Raw genomic sequence first — 23,330 nt, 5'->3', positions numbered from 1 at the left:
TTAACTATGTTTCAGAACAAAGCCCAAGAATATTTATAGGATGCCAAAAATACCCAGCAACCAACAAAGTATTATTTGCAATGTCTGTCAATCAATATGAAATTATAAGCATGCAAAGTAGCAGAAAAATATAACACATAACGAGGAGAAAAATTTATCAATCAAAACTAAGCAAGAATGGATACAGATGTTAGAATTGGCAGTCAAGTACATCAAAATGGTTATTATAAGTTTTGCATGTGTTCAAAAAGTTAAGTAGAGAAAGACAATGTCAACGGAATGAGAAGGCAAGCCACAAACAGGGAGAAAATATTTTCAAAAGGCACATGTGATAAAGGATCCAAATGTTATCCAAATATTCAAAGAACTCAAAACTCAACAATAAGAAAACAAACAACCTGAGTAAAAAATGGGCCAAAAATATTAACAGACACCTCACCAAAGAAGATATACAGATAGCAAGTAAGCACATGAAAGGATGCTACACATCATATGCCACCAGGGAAATGCAAATTAAAACAACAATGAGATCCCACTCCGCATCTATTAGAATGGCCAAAATCCAGAACACTGACAACAGCAAATGCTAAAGAGGATACTGAACAATAGGAACTCTCATCCACTGCTGATGAGGATGCAAAATGGTACAGCCACTTTGGAAGACAGTTTGGCAGTTTCTTCAAAAACTAAACATACCCTTACCATATGATCTAGGAATCATGCTTCTTGGCATTTACCCAAAGGAGCTGAAAATTTATGCCCACACAAAAATTTGAATTTGGATGTTTATAGCAGCGTTATTCATAATGGCCAAAACTTGGAAGCAACCAAGATGTTCTTCAGTAGGTGAATAGATAAATAACCTGTGGTACATCTAGACAATGGAATATTATTCACTGCTAAAAAGAAGTGAGCTATCAAGCTATGAAAAGACATGGAGGAACCTTGAATGCATGTTAGTAAGTGAAAGAAGCCAATCTGAACAGGCTACATACGGTATGATTCCAATTATATGACATTCTGGAAAAGGCAAAACAATGGAGACAGTAAAAAGATCAGTGGTTGCCAGGGGTTTGGGGTGGGAGGAGGGATGAATAGGTGGAGCGCAGAGTATTTCTAAAGCAGTGAAAATACTCCATATGATACCATAATGATGGATACATGTCACTATACATTTGTCCAAACCCAAAACACCAAGAGTGAACCATAATGTAAACTACAGACTTTGGGTGATTACTATGTGTCAATGTAGGTTCATCAATTGTAAGAAATGTACCACTCTGGTGGGGGATGGTGATAATAGCAGGGATGCTATGGATGTGTACGGGTGGAAGGTGTATGGCAAATCATTATAGTTTTCCCTCAATTTTTCAGTGAACTTAAAACTTCTCTAAAAAAAAAATTGTCTTAATTAAAAAAAAGTTAAGTGGAGACATGGAAGTTGCAAAGACCCAATCTGACCTTCCTGAGATGGAAACTAAAACATCTGGGGTGAAAAATACAGTGGCTTAGATTAAAAGTAGATTAGACCTTACAGAAGAAAAAGTTAGTGAATTTAAACACATAGCAATAGAAATAATCCAAAGTGAAACACAGAGGAGCAGGGAGTTGGGTCGACAGAGAGAGAGAGAGAGAGAGACCCAGAGCATCAGTGGGCTGTGGGACAATTTCAAGAAGGCTAATATATATATATATAAGTGGAGTCTTCAAAAGATAGGGGCATAAAAAATATTTAAAAAAATAATAGCCAAAGTTTTTCCAAATTTGAAGAAAACTGCAGACTCAGTCCCAAGTAGCTCAATAAACTCTAATCACCAGAAACACAAAGAAAACTACATCATGTCACATTATAATCAAATTGTGCAAATGAGTTAAAGAAAACAAAATCTTAAAAGCAACTTGAGGGAAAAAGACATGTACAGAAGAACAAAAATGAGGACAACAGATTTCTCGTTGAGAACCAGAAAACAATGCAAACACAGTAGACAATGGAACAACATCTTCAAAGTAAATTTTTTAAAAAATGACATTCAGAATCATATGATCATCCCAATAGATGCAGTAAAAGCACTAGACAAAATACAACATCCATTTCTGATCAAAACACTCAGCACACTGGAAATAGAAGATGGCTGTCTTAACTGGATAAATGGAATCTACAATAAACCTACAGCTAATATCAGAGTTAATCAAGAAAGGAATGTGTGTTCCATCTAAGAGTGGGAACAAGGCCAGGATGTCTGCTTTTATCATTTCTATTTGGTATCATACTGGATCTCAGCCCAGGCAATAAGGCAATCAAAATTATATCAGGCTTTTTATTTTTTGTGAAAAATGATAAGCTGATTCTAAATTCATATGGAAGAAATTCAAAAGTTCTAAAATAGATAAAATAACTGAAAAAAATAAAAAGTTGGAAGACTAACACTGCTTTTTATAATAAGTCATAATAAGACATTATAAATTAAAGCTATAGTAATCAAGACTGTGTGGTATTGGCATACAGATAGATAAATAGATCAATGGAATAGAATAAATAATTCAGAAATATATCCACATGTATATGGAGAGCTGAATTTTATTAAAGGTGCAAAAGCAATTTAGCAGAGAAAGGATAGTGCTTTAAAAAAATGGTGCAGGGTCCGGCCCCGTGGCTTAGCGGTTAAGTGCCCTTGCTCCACTACTGGCGGCCCGGGTTCGGATCCCGGGCGTGTACTGACCCACAGCTTGTCCAGCCATGCTGAGGCCGTGTCCCACGTACAGCAACTAGAAGGATGTGCAACTATGACATACAACTATGTACTGGGGCTTTGGGGAGAAAAAGGAGGAGGATTGGCAATGGATGTTAGCTCAGGGCTGATCTTCCTCACAAAAAAAAAAAAGGTGCAGAAACCATTATATTTGCATAAATATCCATATGCAAAATAAAGAACTTAGGTATATAACTTACACCATATTAAAAAATTCCCTCAAAATGTATCATAGACCTAAATGTAAAGCATAAAACTATAAAACTTATACAAATACGAAAACAATAGGCAAAATATTTGAACACAATTAAAGATGATACATGAATAGCACATGACAAGATGCTTGAAATCATTAGTCATTAGAGAAATGCAAAATAAAACCACTATAAGATATCACTACATACATATTAAAATGGCTTAAATTTTAAAGACTGGCCTTACCAAGTGTTAGAAGGATGTATATGACCTGGAACTCCCATACATTGGTGGTGGAAAGGTAAAATGGTACAACCACTTGGGAAAAGAGTCTTAAAAATTAAACACAAATATATGTTCCAGGTATTCCACTCTTAGGTATTTATTCGAGAGAAATGTAAACATATATCCATACAAATATTTATACGCAAGTGTTCCTAACTGCTTTATTTTTAATAGCTAAAAACTAGAAACAAACCAAATGTTTATCAACAGGTGAATGCGTAAATAAACTGTGATATTTTAATACAATAAAATGCTACCTAGCAATAAAAAGAAATGAACTACAGCTGAACTCAACCACATGGATATATCTGAAAATAGTTATACTGAATGAATGGAACCACACAAAAGGAGTGTCACCCCATGATCTATTCACATAAAATTCTATGAAATGCAAAATGAAAAATATTTTACAGCATCACAAAGCAGATCAGTGATTGCCTTGACATGTGGGGAGTTAGGAGGGATGGCTTCACGAGCACATGAAGAACTTTTTTGGGGTGATGGATATATTCATTATCTCGTCTGTGGGGATGGCTTCACGGAGATATATATATGTCAAAACTTAACAAATTGTATACTTTAAATATGTAGACTTCATGTTTTGTCAATTTTACCTCAGTAAAACTACTTTAAAACTTTTGAATTTCCAGCTTCTCCTAAGAAACTGGAAGCTCTAGCTGCATTGCATCTGCATAATAGCAAGGCAATGGAAACTGTCTCTTTTCCAAGAGTCACTTGCGCTCAAGTATGCCATAGTCCCCGTCCTTCTCCTTCGTTGCCCTTATCCTGCTTTATTCATCTACTTAACTGCCTTAGGAATTTGAATTTATGGCGATCGATTGATTTCTTATCTTCTGTTAACAAAGTAGTATTAAAATAGTTTCTTCTATCAGTCTGAAGGGAGAAACTATCCAAATCCCTTGACTCATTCTATGGTGCCCTCCGTTTTTCGGTCCCAACTGATTTTCCAAACCCATTTCTTAATACTCCCTTTTATCAGTCCATATACACAAGAAACTATATTTCTTACACGCTATTGCCCACATTCCCATACAAGCTGGATGTGTTGGTTTTGCTTACTTAGCATGTTAACAAGATCCATGTTTAAACCATTAGCAAAGAGAGAAGGAAAGAAAAGGAAAGGACTGCCTTAAAATTCTGGTAGGGATTTTCCTTTCCACCAGATGCTAATTGGAAGTCATTTTATGTTGTCCAAGAGGGAGTGGTAGAAAGAAAAGAACCCTTGACAGAAAAATGATTTCTTGCTGTTTGGTGCAAGACCTTAGAGGTTTAAAAATAAATGACCTCACAGAAAATGAGAGGTTGTTAAAGTTATCATCAACCATTTTGCCAGTATTGTCTGGTGTAGGTGTGAGGTGTCAGGTGACACCCAAAGTCTTTCTATTGTCTCTAATCATAAATCTTCAGATGTCAAGATATTGCTGAATCAAGCCTGTGAATTCCTAGCTATGTTGGGTCAACCCAAGTTATAGATCATGCTGTAATCTTTTTTTTTCTCCTGCAAAGTCACCCCAACTGTGCTACCTTTTTTGGTTTGTAATATTCTTTTTATTCACTTGCTTCACAAGATTAAGAATAAATAATAAATATTGTAAGAGTATTGAGTACATTAGTTTCACTTTTTTGTGATTTCTGCATAGATACTATTAAAATATGAGATAATTATTGCTTACATATTTTGCATGCCTATCTTAAGTTTATTCTCAAATGTATTAATATTTGTAATAGTTTCACATAATATACTTACAAATAAAACTTCTCATCCCATACTGGATTCAAGTTTCCGAAAATGGTTTTAGTCCTTCTTTTGTTCTTTCCAACTTGAACTGTCACATATGGGTCACTCGACCCTGTTTTGTCTTTTGCCTGCAAGCCTTGTGCAGAAACCACTGAAATAAACCAAAATAAACATTTTAACATAAATATTTCCTCTGGAACAAAACCTGATAACAAAGGAAACATTTTCTATCACTTTTATCCCTAGGTTTGCAGATGCCTCCCCATTGTTTTCATTCTCATGAGCAACAAAACTTTAAAAAAATATTTAATAAAAGAATGAACACACTGAACATTGAAACTTTGACTAATATTTGCTTTTGACTGTAATGATTAGGAGATAAATACATATACATGCACATACATATTAGCTATATACTCATATACACATTACTGTATACCTGTATAGAGAAACGAGGATGCGCATACAATATGCAAAAAGTTACACAACGTAACTCAAAAGTCTGTGATTTAAAATTTATTTATTTATTAGTTTGCTCTCAGTATTAATCAACTCAACCTAGTAAGAGAAGTGTCTTTATTTTACCTTTTAATTACAATATGAGTAAGCTAAGAGGCTTGGTAAACATTGACATAACACCTATTCACTTGCTGTTAATGTTACAAGCAACCTCAGAAGTTCAAATCAGACATCACTAAGCTCAAATTGCCTTGACTCAAGGATCAAATTAATGAGGGATATTGATCCAGGAGTAAGTAAAATGATACTCTTTTTCTCATTAAGAAAAACCGACTGAGGAGACAACTGGCTACTCTGGTAATTTATCAGTGGCAGGCAGCAACAAAGCTAATCACCTGTAAAGCTAATCACCTGTAAACTGCAGAATATGGACGAATATATTGTAAAACAGAACCTTCTTCCTCTGGAAGAGCTTTTGATTAGAACAAGACACAGACTGAAATTACTTCAATTATCTAGTACATATTTTAGAAACTTGAAGTACCAATTAGGCTTTGTGTCAATATTGACAAGATTGAAAAATTCTATTTATTTTACCTATAATTATTATTGGCAGTGATTTCTAAGACATGTAAAAATCTCAATGTGGGACAAAAATTTTAAAGACAACTTATTTTTACCTGTAATAGTTATTTTTGCTGACCACTTAGATGTCCCATCCAATACACTCTGTTTGGCCGCCTTTGTGTACTGCACAAAATCTTCTTTAGAAATCTGAAACATTTCCTGAATTACTTCAAACACCTCTGGCCTGTTTTTCTCCCTGATCTTCATTCTTTCTTTCATGGCTGTAATAATGGTCTGAGTCTTGTCTTCGGCACCATGCTTAGAGCTCTTTTCTGCTGCTCCTATAATGGAAAAATCAATGGTGATGTAAATATACGTGAAGTTATTTTTTGAAGGCCCAAGAGGGAGAAAAAGAAGGAATATGAGAATGAATGAACGCTTTCATTCTGGGGAGTCAGAGTGGCTTTTTCAGAAAATATCAGAACAATCAGCCCTACGCTGAGATTCAGAACAACTAGGCCTTGCATTATTGGCCAGTAAATGGACCTCCATGATCCCTAGTTTTTTCGGTTGTATTTTTGGACTAAATCAGGAGTTGTGCAAATGTTTGGTTTAAATTTTCAAAAACAACAAAAATAAAACACAGTCAAATGTGCTGTACACCACAGATGTTTACTCAATGGGTAACCAAAACAAAACTGAGAAGTAAATTGGATATATATGACAAATGTGACTCAAAAATCAATATTTCAAATACCTGTGTTCATCCAAAGTGTCTAATTATTTTTATTGATGGAATTTATTGTAATTAGATGCTTAAGTTTTTCTTGTAAAATAAATACCATTGTTATTTGTTATATATTGAAATATGTATAGGGTAAGATTTTACTTGGAATGAAAGTGGTTTTGTTGTTTAAAAAGGATTTGGAAAACACTGGGCTAGATGATCTGTAAGGTGCTTGACGGACCCCAGACTTGAACTCTCATTCTATGATATGGCCATGGTTTTGAACAGGCTGAATCCTCACTTTCTTCTCAAAATCCTTTTTGATTTCATTGTTTTTTATGATTGGTCTCAACATTCTGGGCATTTTTTTTTCCTAACACAAATCCTTCTGGCAGTGAAGAATTTCTCAAAGTCCATTTTTGAGTCCCTCACCTTTTCCAACTACCGGTAAGAGATTCTCGACGCTTTGTGTGGATTCTGGGTTGCTCAGTGTTATACAGCAAGTAAATAGTGAACCATGATTCCAACTCTCATGGTCCCTTAGTGAAACTGAAGTGAGAAAGCAAAAGCCCATGCACCAGTGTCTGCAGGAAGGGCCGCTGCTGAAACCAAACATTTTTTGGCACAGAAACAACTGAGATATAGTTAAAAGAATAAAAAATAAAAAGCCTTGTGTTCAAGCTAGTAACTGTTTTAGTTTTCCTTTACATAACTGTAAGTATTGCCCAAATTGTATTACAATTTTTTGAAATCTTACATTGAAATCGGCATACTAACATCTCATAAAATGTTTAGAGATTAAATGGAATAACTTATCTGCACAATTCCTACCACAAAGGGTAGCCTCAGTAACCTTCTTTGAATCTAATTCTGTGTATGTTAAGCCCAATTTCAGTACAGAAGCTAAGACAAAAGAGGAAAGATCAATTATTAACTTTGATTATAATAAACTCATATACAATTTGACAGCAGTAATTTAGTGAAAATCTTCATTTACTTGAAAGTATAACATTTGTTTTGTAAAGTGGAAGAAACACATTCATGGTAATCAAGGTGTAATTAGAGGAAACTAAAAGAGATGAATATTCTAATGGTAGAAAGAGCAGATTTCCTGTCTTAATGTTGTTTGTTTTTTAACCTTTGAGGACTTAAACCACATTTAAAAAAAGAATACTAAAAATTAATGCATCCTATTTAAGGTAATTTGAAAGGACATTCTCAATGCCCTAGTCATCTGTTAAAACAGGCCCTAGAACAGCTACACATTTGTAAATTATGCACTCTTAAGCAATTAAGCATGTTTGTAATTTATCAATAATGGCTTAACTCCACAGTGCGTAATTCTTACACAGTAAAATTAGCTTGGGCTACACTAAATAGTTGCAACTACCCAATAGGCACATTTTACTTCAAATACTGGAATATTCATTAAACAAAAGGACAGTGGTGGCTTGAAAAATTTACCTGCAAGATTCAAAGTGCCCCAAAAGCTTGGCTTGTGACCGTTTTCCTAAGAATATTCAAAGGATTAGAAATGCCATAAAAATGTGACTTTCTCCCGAATTTATAAACAATTATTATTATTGTAATTATTAGTGCCCCCAAAGGCTCTAGGAAAGAATGTTAAAGTCCTGGAGAGTCAAATGTGTTTTGGGTTATTTTTCTTAATCCAGGAAGAGCCAGCTGACCACCACCCACGTAATAATGTTCATTCAAGCAATAAATACTAAATTCAAAGCTAGAATGTCAAGAGATTTTTCACCCAAAGGAATCAAATCTCTGTACTTAATGACTGCCTCTTGAATTCTTTTGAAGAATTAATTAGGAAAACTTGACAATTAGCTTTGAAATCCTTCATCAGTGCTCTCGACGTTGGAGTAGAAAATCTTCTCTAATACGTACAGAAAATGGACAGACCCATAAACTGTGAAATCGCCAATCTGGGCAGAGCAGGTTAACAGAGGCTTATGTTTAAGCCTTTTATCTGTTATTTTAGAAAAAATATGTAGCTTTTTAAAAATTCTACTTTTATAATTTTTCATCTGGAGAAAATGATTCAACTTAGATCTACTCAGTTCAGAGATACAGAGACAAATTCATAATTAATTTTTGTCACTGATCTACAAGTACTTTCCATTGCCCTATTGTTCATCAAATCCACATATCTTATTTTTCTAATGAAACTATTTCTTAAATAGTTGCAATTTGTCATGAATTTCCAGTCCTTTGGGTTTATTATTTTCCTTCAGGCTTATTCTGTTTATCTCAAAGTCATCAGAGATAAACTTAAATTTGCATTTATATGAGTTTTCCTTCAAAATGTGTGGTAAAAGTTCTAGTAGCTTCACTGAAATACAGTAATATGTCAACCAGAGATCAACAATAAATGAGATCAAAAGAGATAATGCACAGTGAAAACACTTTGTAAAGTGTAATACTTTATCCAAATGGAATGCATCATTACTTTTAAAAACACTTAATTGACAGATCAGACAATACAATTATGCACAACAAAACTGCAAGAGAATTCAACCTTAAACAGAGGCCAACTTGTCTCACATGGTTCCCTTCTACATAATTTAATGGGACAGCCAATTAATTAGAACTTTTACTTTTTCTTTAATTGTTGTTACCCAAAACATATACATTTCATGTGAAATTCCCATTTTCTCTACCTTTATGTGGTGATTCGCAATTTTAGTTTGTTTCTTTCAAATAATGATCTCCATATAATGATAACTGCAATAGTATCCCTTGGTCTCAGTCTCTTCTCTTTCCTATTTTCCTTCACAGCTATTCCAAGCATTTCTAATCTCAAGTCACCTACTTCACTCCCATTACCCTCCGTTCTCAGCATATGATCTTATCTCTTCCTTAACAGAAACAGAGGCTTTCCAAACTCAGTGGTCACATTTTCTCCCCTCCCCTATAGAAAAAACAAACAAAACCTGATTTGTAGCATTAGATTTCTGTGGTGTAAGTACTCCTAACATGGCCGATTTCAAGCAACTGCCTCACAAAATACTTGAATATTTATTAATCACCACTGACACAGCTACCTAAGTATACATATATCCTCATGCTAGACTGTAAGGCCGACCTCAATTAATAAAATGATTACTGTTTTTGAGTATTTAATCTGGCTCTGGGTTTAATTTAATATGTTAGGAACCTCTTGCACATTCTGACCCTACAGCCATGATCCTGGAAGAAACAAGAATAAATTCAGTGTGAAATAATAAACATGCTGTGGAATACATCTTATGAAGAGACAAAATATACCTAGCCCTTGGCTTCAGATTTGGAATTTTCAGAAAACAAAGGCTGTGTGTCCATCATTAGAAAGCAGAATTTGGTTGGCCTATACACCTCATACACTTAATAGTCAGCATAAAACAGGGCATAAGTCCAAATATAAATGGAAGAAATACATCAAGAAAATCACTTTTAAATAAGGCAAAACAGCATAGTAGCTCATGATGCTTTGGGTATAGAAGGAGACAGTTTTGTGCGCGAACCCTGATTTGCTACTTACTAACCATTTGAAATTGGACTAGTTACTTTATCTCCGTAAGCTTTAGTCTCCTCATCTGATACACAAAAGGAAATAATAGTAGTGTCTTCCTTAACAGGGTCTTGTAAGGATTAAAGGAGATAATGCAAATAGTTTCAATAACTGAACAAGTACAGGGATTTCAGAATGTCAAAAAGGTGAAGATATAAGCATTTATTAAAGAATTTCACATTAACAAGGAACTTGAGGGTTTTGAGTTTCATGATTCCTTGATCTGTAAAGTAACTTTCTGAAACCCCTTCCATGGAAAGTGCCACATCCACTGTATGCCACGTGCTACACACTCTACAGCTATTTGTTAGATGGGAGCCAGTGAGGTGCTTGAGGATAAAAGAAAACAGAGTTCAAAGAAGCTAGAAGAAATTATTATTTTTATTTTTTACATCCATAAATCCTTACCTGCATTTGAGGCTGGTGAACCCAAAGGAGGTAGATGGTTAACATGCATGGAAAGCTTGCAGAGGGTCTGATACTGAGGCGTTTCTCTCTCTAGGTGTCTCTAGCATGAGAAACTTGATTGCTTTTCTTTTCTTTCCCAGTAAAACCAGGTAGGTGGGCCTGCTTTTGGTGCCTCTCTGTTTTGTTTCCCATGAAATCATGTAGTTGGTACGTAGTTGGCATTTGCTACCCTTTCCCTTTAGTTGCTTTATATCCAAGACAATCTTAACCCTCCTCTTTTAACGTCTTCAGTCTTTTCAAGGAGCAGACTTGCAACTCCCCCGGTCTTCAAGTCAGCCGCCTCCTCTTTCTTATAAAATCAAAGCTACACACTACATGATTTCTTACAAACAACAAAGGACTGATGTTTAATAGAAGGATAACTGGAGGAGCACAGACCTAGCATAGCATCATCTCCCACTCTCGCAGGTGGCCCATCTCCGACAGTGGGCAGGTAACCCCCTTTCAAAGAATTGCCACCTTTTACAAAGTGACTTCACTGTCAGTGGGCGTGGGTTCCACAACAAACAGCAAAAATCCGCCTTTCCTCCTCCTCCACCCATAACACACCCACCATATTCAGTTGTCCCGTTATTGGCAAATGCAAACTTTTAGAAAAAAGTTTGGAAAGATTTGCATATTAAAAGAAGACAAAATCAGTAACGCACTCTCACAACTGTATGTCAAAGCTATTACATCTCATGAGCAATATCTAGATATACTCTCAAAATTCCCCAGTCATTTCAGAGTCAAAAACTATTTATAAGGATTAGGGGAACAAATTAATTGTTAAAAAAAATATATAAGTGCTCAATTTCAAAAATATTTTTACTATGTAAGGAAAAAAAGAAGAAAACAAGGGAGAGATGGAAGGAGGAAAGATCTTTTTGTTCTTGTCACTTTTAGTTACATAGATTTCTTCATGTCCTTTTCAAAAAAACAATGAAAGAAAATAAAACAAAGAAAAACTTCAACACGAGATTTCTTTCTATTTCTCTTTTCTTAAATAGCCTCTGAGAGAATCTTGGCTGACACTTACAGCTAGTTCACAGTGTTGGAAGCTGACCTGGCGCTCACAGCCAGACCACGTAGTCCTCCTGGTGGACATGAGCAAGCTCACAGACAGCAACCTCACAAATGGTCACTCTGTGACAGTATGGAAGTGAGACAGACTAGTCTACTTTATAATTTTAATTTTGTCTAAGCACAGATGAAAACAAGGTCACTGTACAAACCACAAAATACTAAACATCCCCTTTCCTAACTATTGTCATTTACCCCTGTTTCTTTACTAAATACAGCCATCAGCCTTACTCTAGTCTGCCCTCCATGCAGATAAGAATTTTTTACATACACAGTCATAGAATTGTCCTCACTTCAAGACAACACCCAAGCCAGAGCAAACCTCTGCTTTCTAACACCCTCTTACCGAGATGTCCTATGGTTTATCCTGGTATGCATTCCCCTTTGTAAAAACCGATAATAAACCGAACTTTTAAAACTACAGATGTGTTCCTGGTGGTCTTTAGCTGGAGGGCATCGACAAGTATTATTAACTCTTTTCACATATGTGGAAAATGATGCTCAGAGAGGTTTTGAAAATTCCAGTGGTGGTAGGATTAGAAACCAGATCTTTCTCAAATAGCACAGGACTATGATATATAAAGATGTAGATATATGTCCATTGCTTATGTTATTTTGACTTCCTCTATGGCGTTATGTAAGGCATACTCACTCTTTTTGTCCCCCTACAGCAGCCTACCCCAACACCTGAAAATGCTCCACTACTAGTTGATTCCTTTGGGTTAAGAAATTAACCATTGTATTAAACTAACTTAACAATTGATTCCACTTTTATCCAAATTAACTTATCAAATCATTTCCTCCTTAGTGTTGTTGAAAAGTCAATGCAAGAAGTACGTTGTGATGGGTATATACTCCAAGTTTGGTGAGTTGGCCATAGAGGACAGGCCATAAGGAGTCATCATAACAGGAAGCTCTGTGAAGCCAAAGTCTGGGCAGCATAGAATGTCTAAAAGACAGGGGTGCCAGATAGGAAAGTGGAGTAGTACAAAAAATAAAATTCAACAACTTTCCATTTTTTCCCTTAGAGTCAACTTTGTATATTTCTTTATAAATTAGGAGAAGACACTAGGCTGGGAGTTCAGAGACCTGGGTTCTAACCCACTTATAACATCCACTTAATTCTTTTTTACAAGATACTATATTGTCTGGACTCAGTGAAGTCAGTAGATTGGGTTCTTCAACCCACTGATCTCAAAGTCTCCCCTAAAAAATCTACGGTTCTACGGAAGAATGATCTTTAAATCATTACATGCTATTTCTCACTGCAGTTCTCATGCCCTCATTTGTTGCTTAACCAACATTTATTAAGCAACTAACTGTGCTTAAATGTGGGCTAAGTTCTGGGGAAAAAAAGACTATGCTCTCCACCCTATGGCAGGGGGCACACAGAATCCTTCTTCAAAGCTTCCTGAGTATTCACTATGCAAGTATATTTTGTTTAGCTGCTGTTGAAAGAGTAGAATGTCAAAAGTTTCCAAGATATGTGTTCACATCTATTCATCTAAGTTAAGTTTTAGAAAAAATACGTTTGAGTCCAAAGACAACATTGATTACTTTCTTTTGAGCTCAGAAAACCCAGAATAAAGCTCCCATCCACAATAGCTGCTCAATATATACAAATCACTGACTACCTGAAGACATCACGGTTGCAAAATGTGGTAATACGAATACAGAATAAAGAGAATCAGTATCTAGTTTGCAGACAGGAGTGCACTAACCATATTTTGTTAACGTTATAAATTTGCAATGGCTAATAATGAGGATACATAAGCTTAACGTAATGTTAGTGGGAAACACACAGAACAAAAGAACACATCTAACAAAATGCTCCTTCCTGAACTTTTGGTGAACTACTTTCTGTTCTAGTGCAGGTACTTGAAATTTCCAGTTAGGAACTAAAATTAGGCAGAATGTTTATTCTGGGATTATCCCAGTGGGCCTCTGGGATTCCTTCTTTGGAGAAGTGTAAGGTAGTACAGGCCAACAGAGTTAAGGACCATGATTATTTGCATATTTTTTCCAATTTCTAAAGTTGTCTCTTTTCTACTTTGAAAAGATAACAAGGAAAATGCTTTACACATGATCTCTCTCTACGTGTGTCTCACTCTGTGTACAACCTCATCCCAGCCAACACATCGTTTTTTACTAGTTTAAACCTGCTACCATAACTGTCATGGCAAGTTCCTTATGGTTATATTAACATCATTCAGGGTCACAAACGGTTCCTCCATGAGCTTCAATTCATTTCTTCCACCACCAAGTGCTATTTCCAAAAAAGAATGAAATGCCTTTTTTAAATAGCAGGACACAACTGAGTTAATTAAAGAAAAATCAGGTGGACTCTGGCTACTGCCACTGGCCTGGAACTGAGAGGGGCAGGATAAATCAGTTCCCTTTTCTCAGTGATTAATCTTTCTGTTTCCCTTTGGTCTTCTCTGGTTCTATCTACCACTCTACACGGCCGTCAGCCTTGGGCCAGGAAGGCTGTAAAGTGTAGGAAGCACCACCAAGTAAAATCAGCTAGACAAGAGCTGAGATGAGGCTGTTTGGGGAACTTGATATTTCCACGCACCTCTGATCCTGCAGGGAAGTTCTGGAGCAGTGAGTGGGATCTTACAGTCACCTGGCCTGATTTCACTCGACTGCAAGTGTATCAGTCACAGACCCAACACTTGATGGGAAGGAAATACCAAACTCAAGTCAATTTGAAGTAACTGTAATACTTTCTCTTTTGCATGAGTCATGGTCAGACTACATGTGTTTTTTTTTTCCTTTTGTTTTTTTCTGAGTGTGTATGTGTATGTTAATAGACTGCATAACTTCAGAAAAGGATTAGCAAAATAATGAGGGTTTTAGACCCTCAGACCTGAAGAAGACTATCATTTGCAAGTTTTTGAAAAACTGTCATATACAATGGAAGTCAGTTTATTAAATATTTTCTCCAGAGGTAAGATTTGGCTTAAAGAAAGCCAAATCTAGAAGTTACTAGGAGGCAGGTCTTGGTTCAAATTTTAAAATATAAGCTAGAATTTTCTAATGATGAATCAAGCTGCCTGTGAAGGTGTCAAATTTTCCCTGGAGATGTTTAAACAGAGATTGAATGACCATTTTGAGAAGGAAATCATAGAATCTCCTTATATCTATAGGAGGCTGCATTAGCTATATCTTCCAACTCTGATTTTTCTTAACTTTTTATTCTCTCCTTTTCTTCCAATATTGGCATGCATGGAAGCATTTTACACAAGTTGTCACCATTGCACATTTCTTGATTAAAGCAATAAAAAGAAATTTCTTAAGGAAATGTCACTGATGCTGCAGGGAGAATTTCAAATTTTATTTATAGTTATTGTGGAAAGTAGTCAAGTTGAATTGATATACTTGCAAAATCTCTTTCTGTTCAGTGTGAGTGTTGACATTAGGGAAAAAGTAAGGAGGTAATATTAAAGAAAATACCTCCTTCTTGGGACATACATACCCACCTTTATTTTTCTGCACTATTTTTGATTGTTCTAATTTACATGTGCATTTTAATGAATAACCTCAATGAAAAATTGCCTAATTTTTTTGACCAATATCAAATAATACATGCTGTCTTGAGAAATGGAAATAGATTATGAAAATGTTTCTAAAGTTTAATGAATGGGTGGCATCTCTGTTCTCTAAAAGACTGAAAAAATGAACGCATTTCTTAGGTATGATCGGCATCACTTTTTTCTTTAAGGGATTCAAGCCATTTGTTTCTAGATGGCAATATTTTTCCTATCTGTATTCTCAAATGTCACTGCCCTAATATGCTTATTTCTTAAGAAGCCTATTTACAATTCATTTTTTAAACAAGTGAACTGAATTTTAATTAGATTATGAGATTTTGCAAGTAAATTGGCTGAGTAATATTGAGTCACTCCCCCTTCCTTTTAAGCAGTTATTCCTAAATACACATTTTATTTTTCAAAGAACAGATGCTACCTATTTTGATTTTTAAAAATGCATTCACTACTGGGCTGGCCCGGTGGCGCAAGCAGTTAAGTGCCCGCGCTCCACTGTGACGGCCCAGGGCTCGCCGGTTCAGATCCGGGGCGCCCACTGACTCACTGCTTGGCAAGCCATGCTGTGGCAGCGTCCCATAGAAAGTGGAGGATGATATGCACGGACGGTAGCCCAGGGCCAGTCTTCCTCAGCAAAAAAAGAGGAGGATTGGCAGATGTTAGCACAGGGCTGATCTCCTCACAAAAAAGAAAAATGCATTCACCACTATTAACAGCCTATATCTGAACTGATTGTATAGGGAAAATACCAATCAGCTGGAAAAAACTGTAGAATGTGTGTGACTTACTGCAAAAACCAGCTGTGATAAAATTTCTGATTTAATCTTTATTTTGACATTTTTCTTGGTCCCCCTTCAATTTTAGGCGACCCATGCACCTTACGTTGATTGTATTCATATAAACAATAAACAGAGGTGACAATATTTAAGTGAAAAAAATATATTATTTCCAAACAAAAATCCATGTTTAAATAGATTGCTTTGTCAATGTTTTTTAGTAATTTAAGGTCAGCAGATATGATGAAATAAATGCAACAGTGAAAAGTCAACAATATGTATTTTGGAGTATGATGTTTTGACATTTCTGGACCTAATCAAAATATCAGTACAAAAGAGTTTTTTGGAAATGGAAAATTTAAGATAAGTTGTCATGAAGGTCAAAGTGACATGTACTTATTCAGAAGTGTGAAAGGATGGGGAGGCCATTAATATTCCTTGAGCGTCTACTATGCGCCCGAGTCTTAGCAGAGACTATTTCATTTAGTCTTCCCAACAACCCTCTGGGATAAATTTTATTATGCCTATTTATTTGGTGGAGGAAAATGAAGCACTGGGAAGTTGAAAAACTTACCAAGGTTACATATCTAGTAAGTTGAATCTGTCTGACATTCAAACACAAGACCTCCCAATTCCAAGGCCTGTGCGGGGCCTGAAGAAGAATATAGCTCCCTCATGCAGGCACCTCATAGTCTTGGAAAAGAATTCCACTTGCTGTAATCACAGGGGTGTACCTTAGCCCCTGTTTGAGGAACAGGACTTTAACATATTCCCACTTATCACATGGGGCTATTATGAGGTAAGAGTGAGAAAATAGATTGGAAGTCACTTTGAAGTTTTCTACTTGATGAGAGTGCGATTGCACTCCAGGTACTCATTCTGAGGAATCTGTAGGTATCAAGTTCAACACTGTAGGAATGCATAATTAACGATATGACTTGATGGGTAGCATGTGTATCTTTGTGTAGCAGTAGCAGGGAGTGGGTAGGATTTGTTGAAAACAGCAAGAGTTGAAGAGGTCTAACCCGAAAATATACAGGATAAGGCAGGCTCTGCATACCCACTTCTTCAGCCTAACCGAGTACTCACTCTGCAAACAGTCAGCGTTCAGGAGGTCCTGACACTTTTCGTGGCATTTCACTCCACACTCCAGACACTTCATGCCTTGCCGGGCAATGCCCCACAGGAGCCCTTCACACTCGTAACAATAGGTAGGTGTTGTAGCCGTCCAGACCTCAAAATTGTGTGGGGTGGTGGAGGACATGGGGTAGATCAAAGCCTGCAAGGTCTTCTTGAAGACATGTATTTTCTGTGAAGAAGAGAGAAGTTACCAACACAAGCCAAGTCAGCGGATTTGAAAAACAGCAGATTTGATAACACAAACCATTTTATCACTTTTCCCTGAAAATGCTATTTCGAGAGAGTCCCTTGATTACTGATTTAAGTGCTGACAGTAAGCACAATAACTCAGCTCACTCATTCTTCTGTCAGTGTTCTAGGGCCCAATTTAATTATTGGAGTACAAAGAACTCCCTCATCTTCTGGATTGGACTGGGCTCTGCTGTTGTGCAAGCTTCTTCTATAGCAGTGTACAGCTCTGATTACTTGATAATGTCTATGTCCTTGCTATACTGTAAACTCCAAGAAGGCAAGGATGATGAACATCTTGTTCAAAGCTTTATCAACCCTCAGAGGCTATCCTAGTCTCTGGCTTGAGATAGGTGCTCTGGAAACAATTAAAAAATAAATTTATATTACCATCCTTTGTCTTAGTTGATTCTTGGTAAAACCGTGAAGTAGATGGAAAGTATTTTCAATTCTGACCCTACCCCTCTAGAAACATCCCCACCCCTCTTTTGTATCGTACCCAGGTCTCTCTTCCCTGGCTCTGTACCCTCCCTGACACTTCACCTCTCCCCGGCCCCAATGTATGCTTCTTCTATAATTCTTTCTGCAGGGGACTGCTTTCATCATCTATCCTGTAGGAAGGAGCTCATCAACTAATTCAAAAGAAAACATTGGTAGTGGATAAAGGTTAAATGTGGCATGGTGATTTATATTTTAAAGGGTAATCATTTTTAACAGCACACAGAAGGACTTTCTAATGACAAGCCATTGGTGGGGTGGACAATTCCACTGAACGAGTAGCCAGGAGACCTCAGTTCCTTAGCATAGGCCCCATCACACGACATTTAAAATGGGCTTCTTTAGGCAGGAGCTGTCTGCCATATTTCTCTCTTTAGTGCCTAAATAGTGCCTATCATTGTCTCTGGCACATAATAAGTGTGCAATACACTTTTTGTGAAATGAATCTATGTTCTGCCACTTAAAAGTCTTGTTATCTACAGAGAGACTAGGTCTCTAAGCCTCACTTTCCTCCTTTAATATCTACGTTATTATTTTGAAGATCAAATTGTATGGTGGTAACAAAAGCATTCCATAGACTTCAAAACACCACATTAATACTCAGTATTAGTATTGATAGTGGATTTTCAAGAAACAACCATAGGCTGATAGAAAAGAGAATTGTCTGGATGAGTCTTTCTCTATGCTTCTCATATCCCCCTTTGCAGGTCACTTCCTGAGAGAAAGACTAGCACTCTCTGAGGTTACAATCACAGATAATTTCACACAACTCCCTGATGCATAACGAATGAATATTTACATAAATCCTGTAGGAGCCTAGCTGATAAGTAACGCTAGAAGGGAAACATTTATATTTTGCATTAATCACCCTTAAATTTCACAGTGTTGAAATGGCCAACCTTCCATTATTTTATAATTCCACCATATGGTGACAGTGTATTTCCCTTTATTAGTACATTCTCCTCATTATGTGTTTTCCCAGAATATGTTTGGTAATGGTCGTGGGGGGTTCCCTGCCAGGGAGTTAAGCTTTATTAAAATTTTTTTTTTTATCTTTTCAACAGCCAGATCCAGCCTTGCTACTACAGAAGGGTCTAGTCAAATCTCTTTATACTTCGAGGGATTCTACCAAGCAGTACTATGAACAAATATGAGAATTACTCAAGTGGGGTATTTCCAGACAGAACAGCTGGGTCTATGACTTTTCAATAAAGATAGCCTGAGCAAAGTAAATCTCTTGGCTTCATTTCATAATGAAGATGTCTTGTCTTGCAAAGAACTATTAAGATTTCTTTTTAGTTCTTTTTAGGAGCATGTATTATTCATCTTTGCTTCCCCTTTACTGCCTACCAAAGTGGGTATCTTCAATATCATTAAAGTGAATTGGATGATTCTTGGCATAACAGATTTTCCATCAGCATTCCATAGAGAGCTTCCTGTTCTAGCTGGGCTGTGGGGCATAGGGTGTGTGTGTCTATGTGTTTAATATAGCATTTTTGGTTTAGCAAAAAAAAAAAAATAAGGAAGGAATTTATTATATTTGCAATTGCATCAGGTAATTTGTTATTTGTCTTAGTAGGGGAAAATAACAATTCTAACTCAGTGAAACACTAGATGGGAATAGAACAGAGTCTTCTACTGAACACAGGAAAAGTAAGAAATACGTATGAACTTCAAAAGCAGAGATGGGCAAGGGGTTGTTTTTGAACATGAATTTATCCATATAGTTTAAGATTAATTAAATGATTGATACATATTATCTAATCTCCTACATCCTTTTTTTAAATTGAATTCAAATGATATACAGTCAGTCCTCTAAATCTTTAGGCTATAGAAATAATACATATAAAGAACATTTGCTAAAAAATTAAACGGGATGGAAGAAAGCAAATAAAAAACAGTTCTCAATAGACTGCTGAGAGGATTTCGTTGAAACATTTTGTTTGGTTTGGTTTTGTTAAAGAGCCATGATCATTTCACAAAAAGAGAAAGTGAAGTTAACTTCCAAAAATAAGAAACACGGAAAATTTACTAGGCAGCACATTGAAAATCAATTGAGGGCTGGCCCCATGGCTTAGCGGTTAAGTGCGGGCACTCTACTACTGGTGGCCCAGGTTCGGATCCCGGGCGTGCACCGACGCACCGCTTCTCCTGCCGTGCTGAGGCCACGTCCCACATACAGCAACTAGAAAGATGTGCAACTATGACATACAACTATCTACTGGGGCTTTGGGGGAAAAAAAGGAGGAGGATTGGCAATAGATGTTAGCTCAGAGCTGGTCTTCCTCAGCAAAAAGAGGAGGATTAGCATGGCTGTTAGCTCAGAGCTGATCTTCCTCACAAAAAAAAAAAAAGAAGAAAGAAAATCAATTGAATGGGGCATTAAAACAAATTTCAACATTTAAAAGCTATAGAAGCTGGAGAAAAACATTGGATAATTCATTGGAGGGTGTCTATGCCCAGTCTCAGGGAAATGACAGTATGAGTCTTTTTCATTCTTGATTTTTGGGACATGAGCATGTGTTAATCAATGCTGAAAATTACCCTAAAATAAACGACATATGAAAACATTTCTTTCTTTCTTTTCTTTTTTTGTGAGGAAGATCAGCCCTGAGCTAACATCCATGCTAATCCTCTTCTTTTTGCTGAGGAAGACCGGCTCTGAGCTAACATCTATTGCCAATCCTCATCCTTTTTTTTTTTTCCTCCCCAAAGCCCCAGTAGATAGTTGTACATCATAGTTGCACATCCTTCTAGTTGCCGTATGTGGGACACGGCCTCAGCATGGCCAGAGAAGCAGTGTGTTGGTGCGTGCCCGGATCCGAACCCCGGCCGCCAGCAGCGGAGCGCGTGCACTTAACCGCTACGCCACGGGGCTGGCCCCCACATATGAAAACATTTCTTACTCCAGCAAAGTGTAAGATGAAATGATGGTCAGTTTAGAAACTCAGGAAATGAATAGCTAGGGAAAACATGTAAAAATACATCTCATAAGATGGAATTCTCACATCTCAGGGGCATACTGCATCTTGGGGAAAAAAGGTGCTTTCTTAGCAGCAAAAGGAGACCAGATCAAACTAGATTACAAGAAGGACAGAGAGCATGGGGATTTTTGTGGAATTAGGCAAAAAGATAGGGTGGGGGGCAATGAATGAAAGCAACACAGAAAAAACAAAGGGAAATCCTAAAATTAGCCATGGACCACAGGAAATGGAAGTCTGTAAGTCACCAATAGGAGTTGGATTAAAGGGAAGAGAAAATTTTTCTTTTAATGTAGCACTTAGAATAGGTAGAAAGATAATTAGATACAGCTAATAGCATCCTAGCTGAAGTGAAAGGATGGGACTGGGTATGTTATCAAGAGAGGGTCTCTGGCCTAGGTAAAGCCTAGGAGAAAGTGGTTCCAAGAACAAGCAGAGTCCGAATTATGAGGTTAGGATCTAAGAACAGAGTGTATTCAGCAATTTGGGAGACTTGCTGCTATCTATTTTAAATACTTAGAAAATTTTCAAATCTTCTACAACAAACATATATTATTTTCTAAAATGTATTTTATGATTATAGTAAAATGCATGCTCATTGGAAAAATAATTTATAAACCAAGAAAGCACTAAAATAAAAAGTAAGTTACTTAATTTTTCAAAGGTAGGCATGGTTAGATGTGTGTTATTCCAGTATTCTTTTCTATTTGTAGACAGGACATAAGACTTTCACAATAAGAAAAAAAAAACGATAAACATTATTTTGACATTACTGAAGTGATTCCAGAAAAGAAGGCACTTTTTATTGCGTGTAGACACTGTTTTAATCTGTAGAAAGCAGGGTAAGAAATGCTTTCACTCTGATAAGCCTTTATAGCCAGGTACAAGCTATGGACTACAAAGGAGAGGATGCTCATCTTCTAGACAAATATTTTGTTAAAAATTTCTGCTCCAAGAAACTGGAATTTAAAGTGAGTTGCCCTAATATATCACTGTTTGAACAATTAGGACACTGGAAGGAAATGAATTGTCTTTTCTATTCGTAACTATAAGAGGAAATTAAAAGGAGTCCAAGAAATAAAGCAATCAGGCCTCCTGCCAAGGGCAATCACTAGCGTATTTAGACCATCAATATTCGAATATACCAACTGTTAATATTTATAACAGGAACAAAGATTTTTTGCCTCCATTTGCCATATACCTTTTCTCTTTTTCCCCTAATGAAGTTTTCTTTTCCTCCTCATCCTGTGGGTTTCCCTCATAGGATTATGTAACCCATTTCTTTCCCATACTCAAAAAAAAAAAATCACATTTTGATAATTCTGAGAAAAAATATGCTTCTGGTTTTGAAGCATTTTTCACGTACTTGAGGTGTGCTTTTTTGGGAAAAAAAATCTATTGGCTGTCCTGAAGATATCATTTTACTATTTCTGGACAAAAGCATCAGGAAGATTTTCAGAGCAAAGATTATGTACAATGTGGCCTTTTAAATTTGTTATAAGCATGAAGCCAGAACAACAGTAGATTAAGTTCCTGTGTATAAAAACAGACATAATTTCAGGGCTGATTTATTCATCAGAATAATCATCACATAAGATTGACTGTAGAAGCTAAAATTACTCAGTTAAAATTTTATTTGTGGTAGAAAGTTCAAACAGAGACTAAAAGTTACGTGCCTATTGGTGGAAGACTATAAGTAACTTATTTTTACTTGTACTGTTTTATAACAGATACTAATTATCATTGACCCAAGTAACTTATGGGGTGAGTCCAAATAAAGAGGGCAGAGCAATGATAAAGTGAATGATTCAATAATTCAAGGAGAGTATGATATAGGATATGCCCTCTGTTATCACAAGGAACATGATCTAAAGACAAATTCAGATAGATTTGTCATATATTGTAAGTATTACTTTTTCTCCAATTCAAAATTTCAGTGAAAATGTATTTATAAATAATGGAAGTGGTGAGAGATGAGTAATTTATTATATATAAAAGGCCAAACATTATATGAATTCCTTCACTGGGAGAAACTAGTTATTTTAATGGGGAAGGTCTAACTTTTACCGCTTGGTATAGAGCCCGAGTTCTTATAAATCTTCTGACAGAAGCCACGAAAGAGTAGGAAGAAGGGTTAGGATATTGTAAAAGGGAGAGAGGGAAAAGGGGGGACCATCCCTCTTAAAGGGACCCCATTCTACTGTCCCCCTGTGTAACCAAGCAAAGCCAATCACAGTGCCATGGACAGTTATGTGATAAAAGTAGTTAATAAAATTAATAACTAATAATTACTATATACTTATGTGTCAAAAATGACTGAAG

General features: G+C 36.3%; 1 protein-coding gene across 1 annotated transcript in view; it reads right to left on the bottom strand.

Annotated features, from left to right (window-relative positions):
• UNC13C (unc-13 homolog C) overlaps positions 1-23,330 on the bottom strand; it is a 584,623-nt gene that overhangs the window by 321,484 nt on the left and 239,809 nt on the right. Inside the window, 3 exon segments of the mRNA XM_087427449.1 lie at positions 4,999-5,140; positions 6,129-6,356; positions 17,251-17,470. Of these exon segments, the coding sequence (XP_087283575.1) occupies positions 4,999-5,140; positions 6,129-6,356; positions 17,251-17,470 (590 nt within the window).

This window comes from Ceratotherium simum, chromosome 3 (genome assembly GCF_057802395.1).
Source record: "Ceratotherium simum simum isolate JZ-2026a chromosome 3, ASM5780239v1, whole genome shotgun sequence".
Lineage (NCBI taxonomy): Eukaryota > Metazoa > Chordata > Mammalia > Perissodactyla > Rhinocerotidae > Ceratotherium > Ceratotherium simum.
The sequence above is the reverse complement of the archived record's forward strand: the minus strand, read 5'-3'. Positions and strand labels throughout refer to the sequence as shown.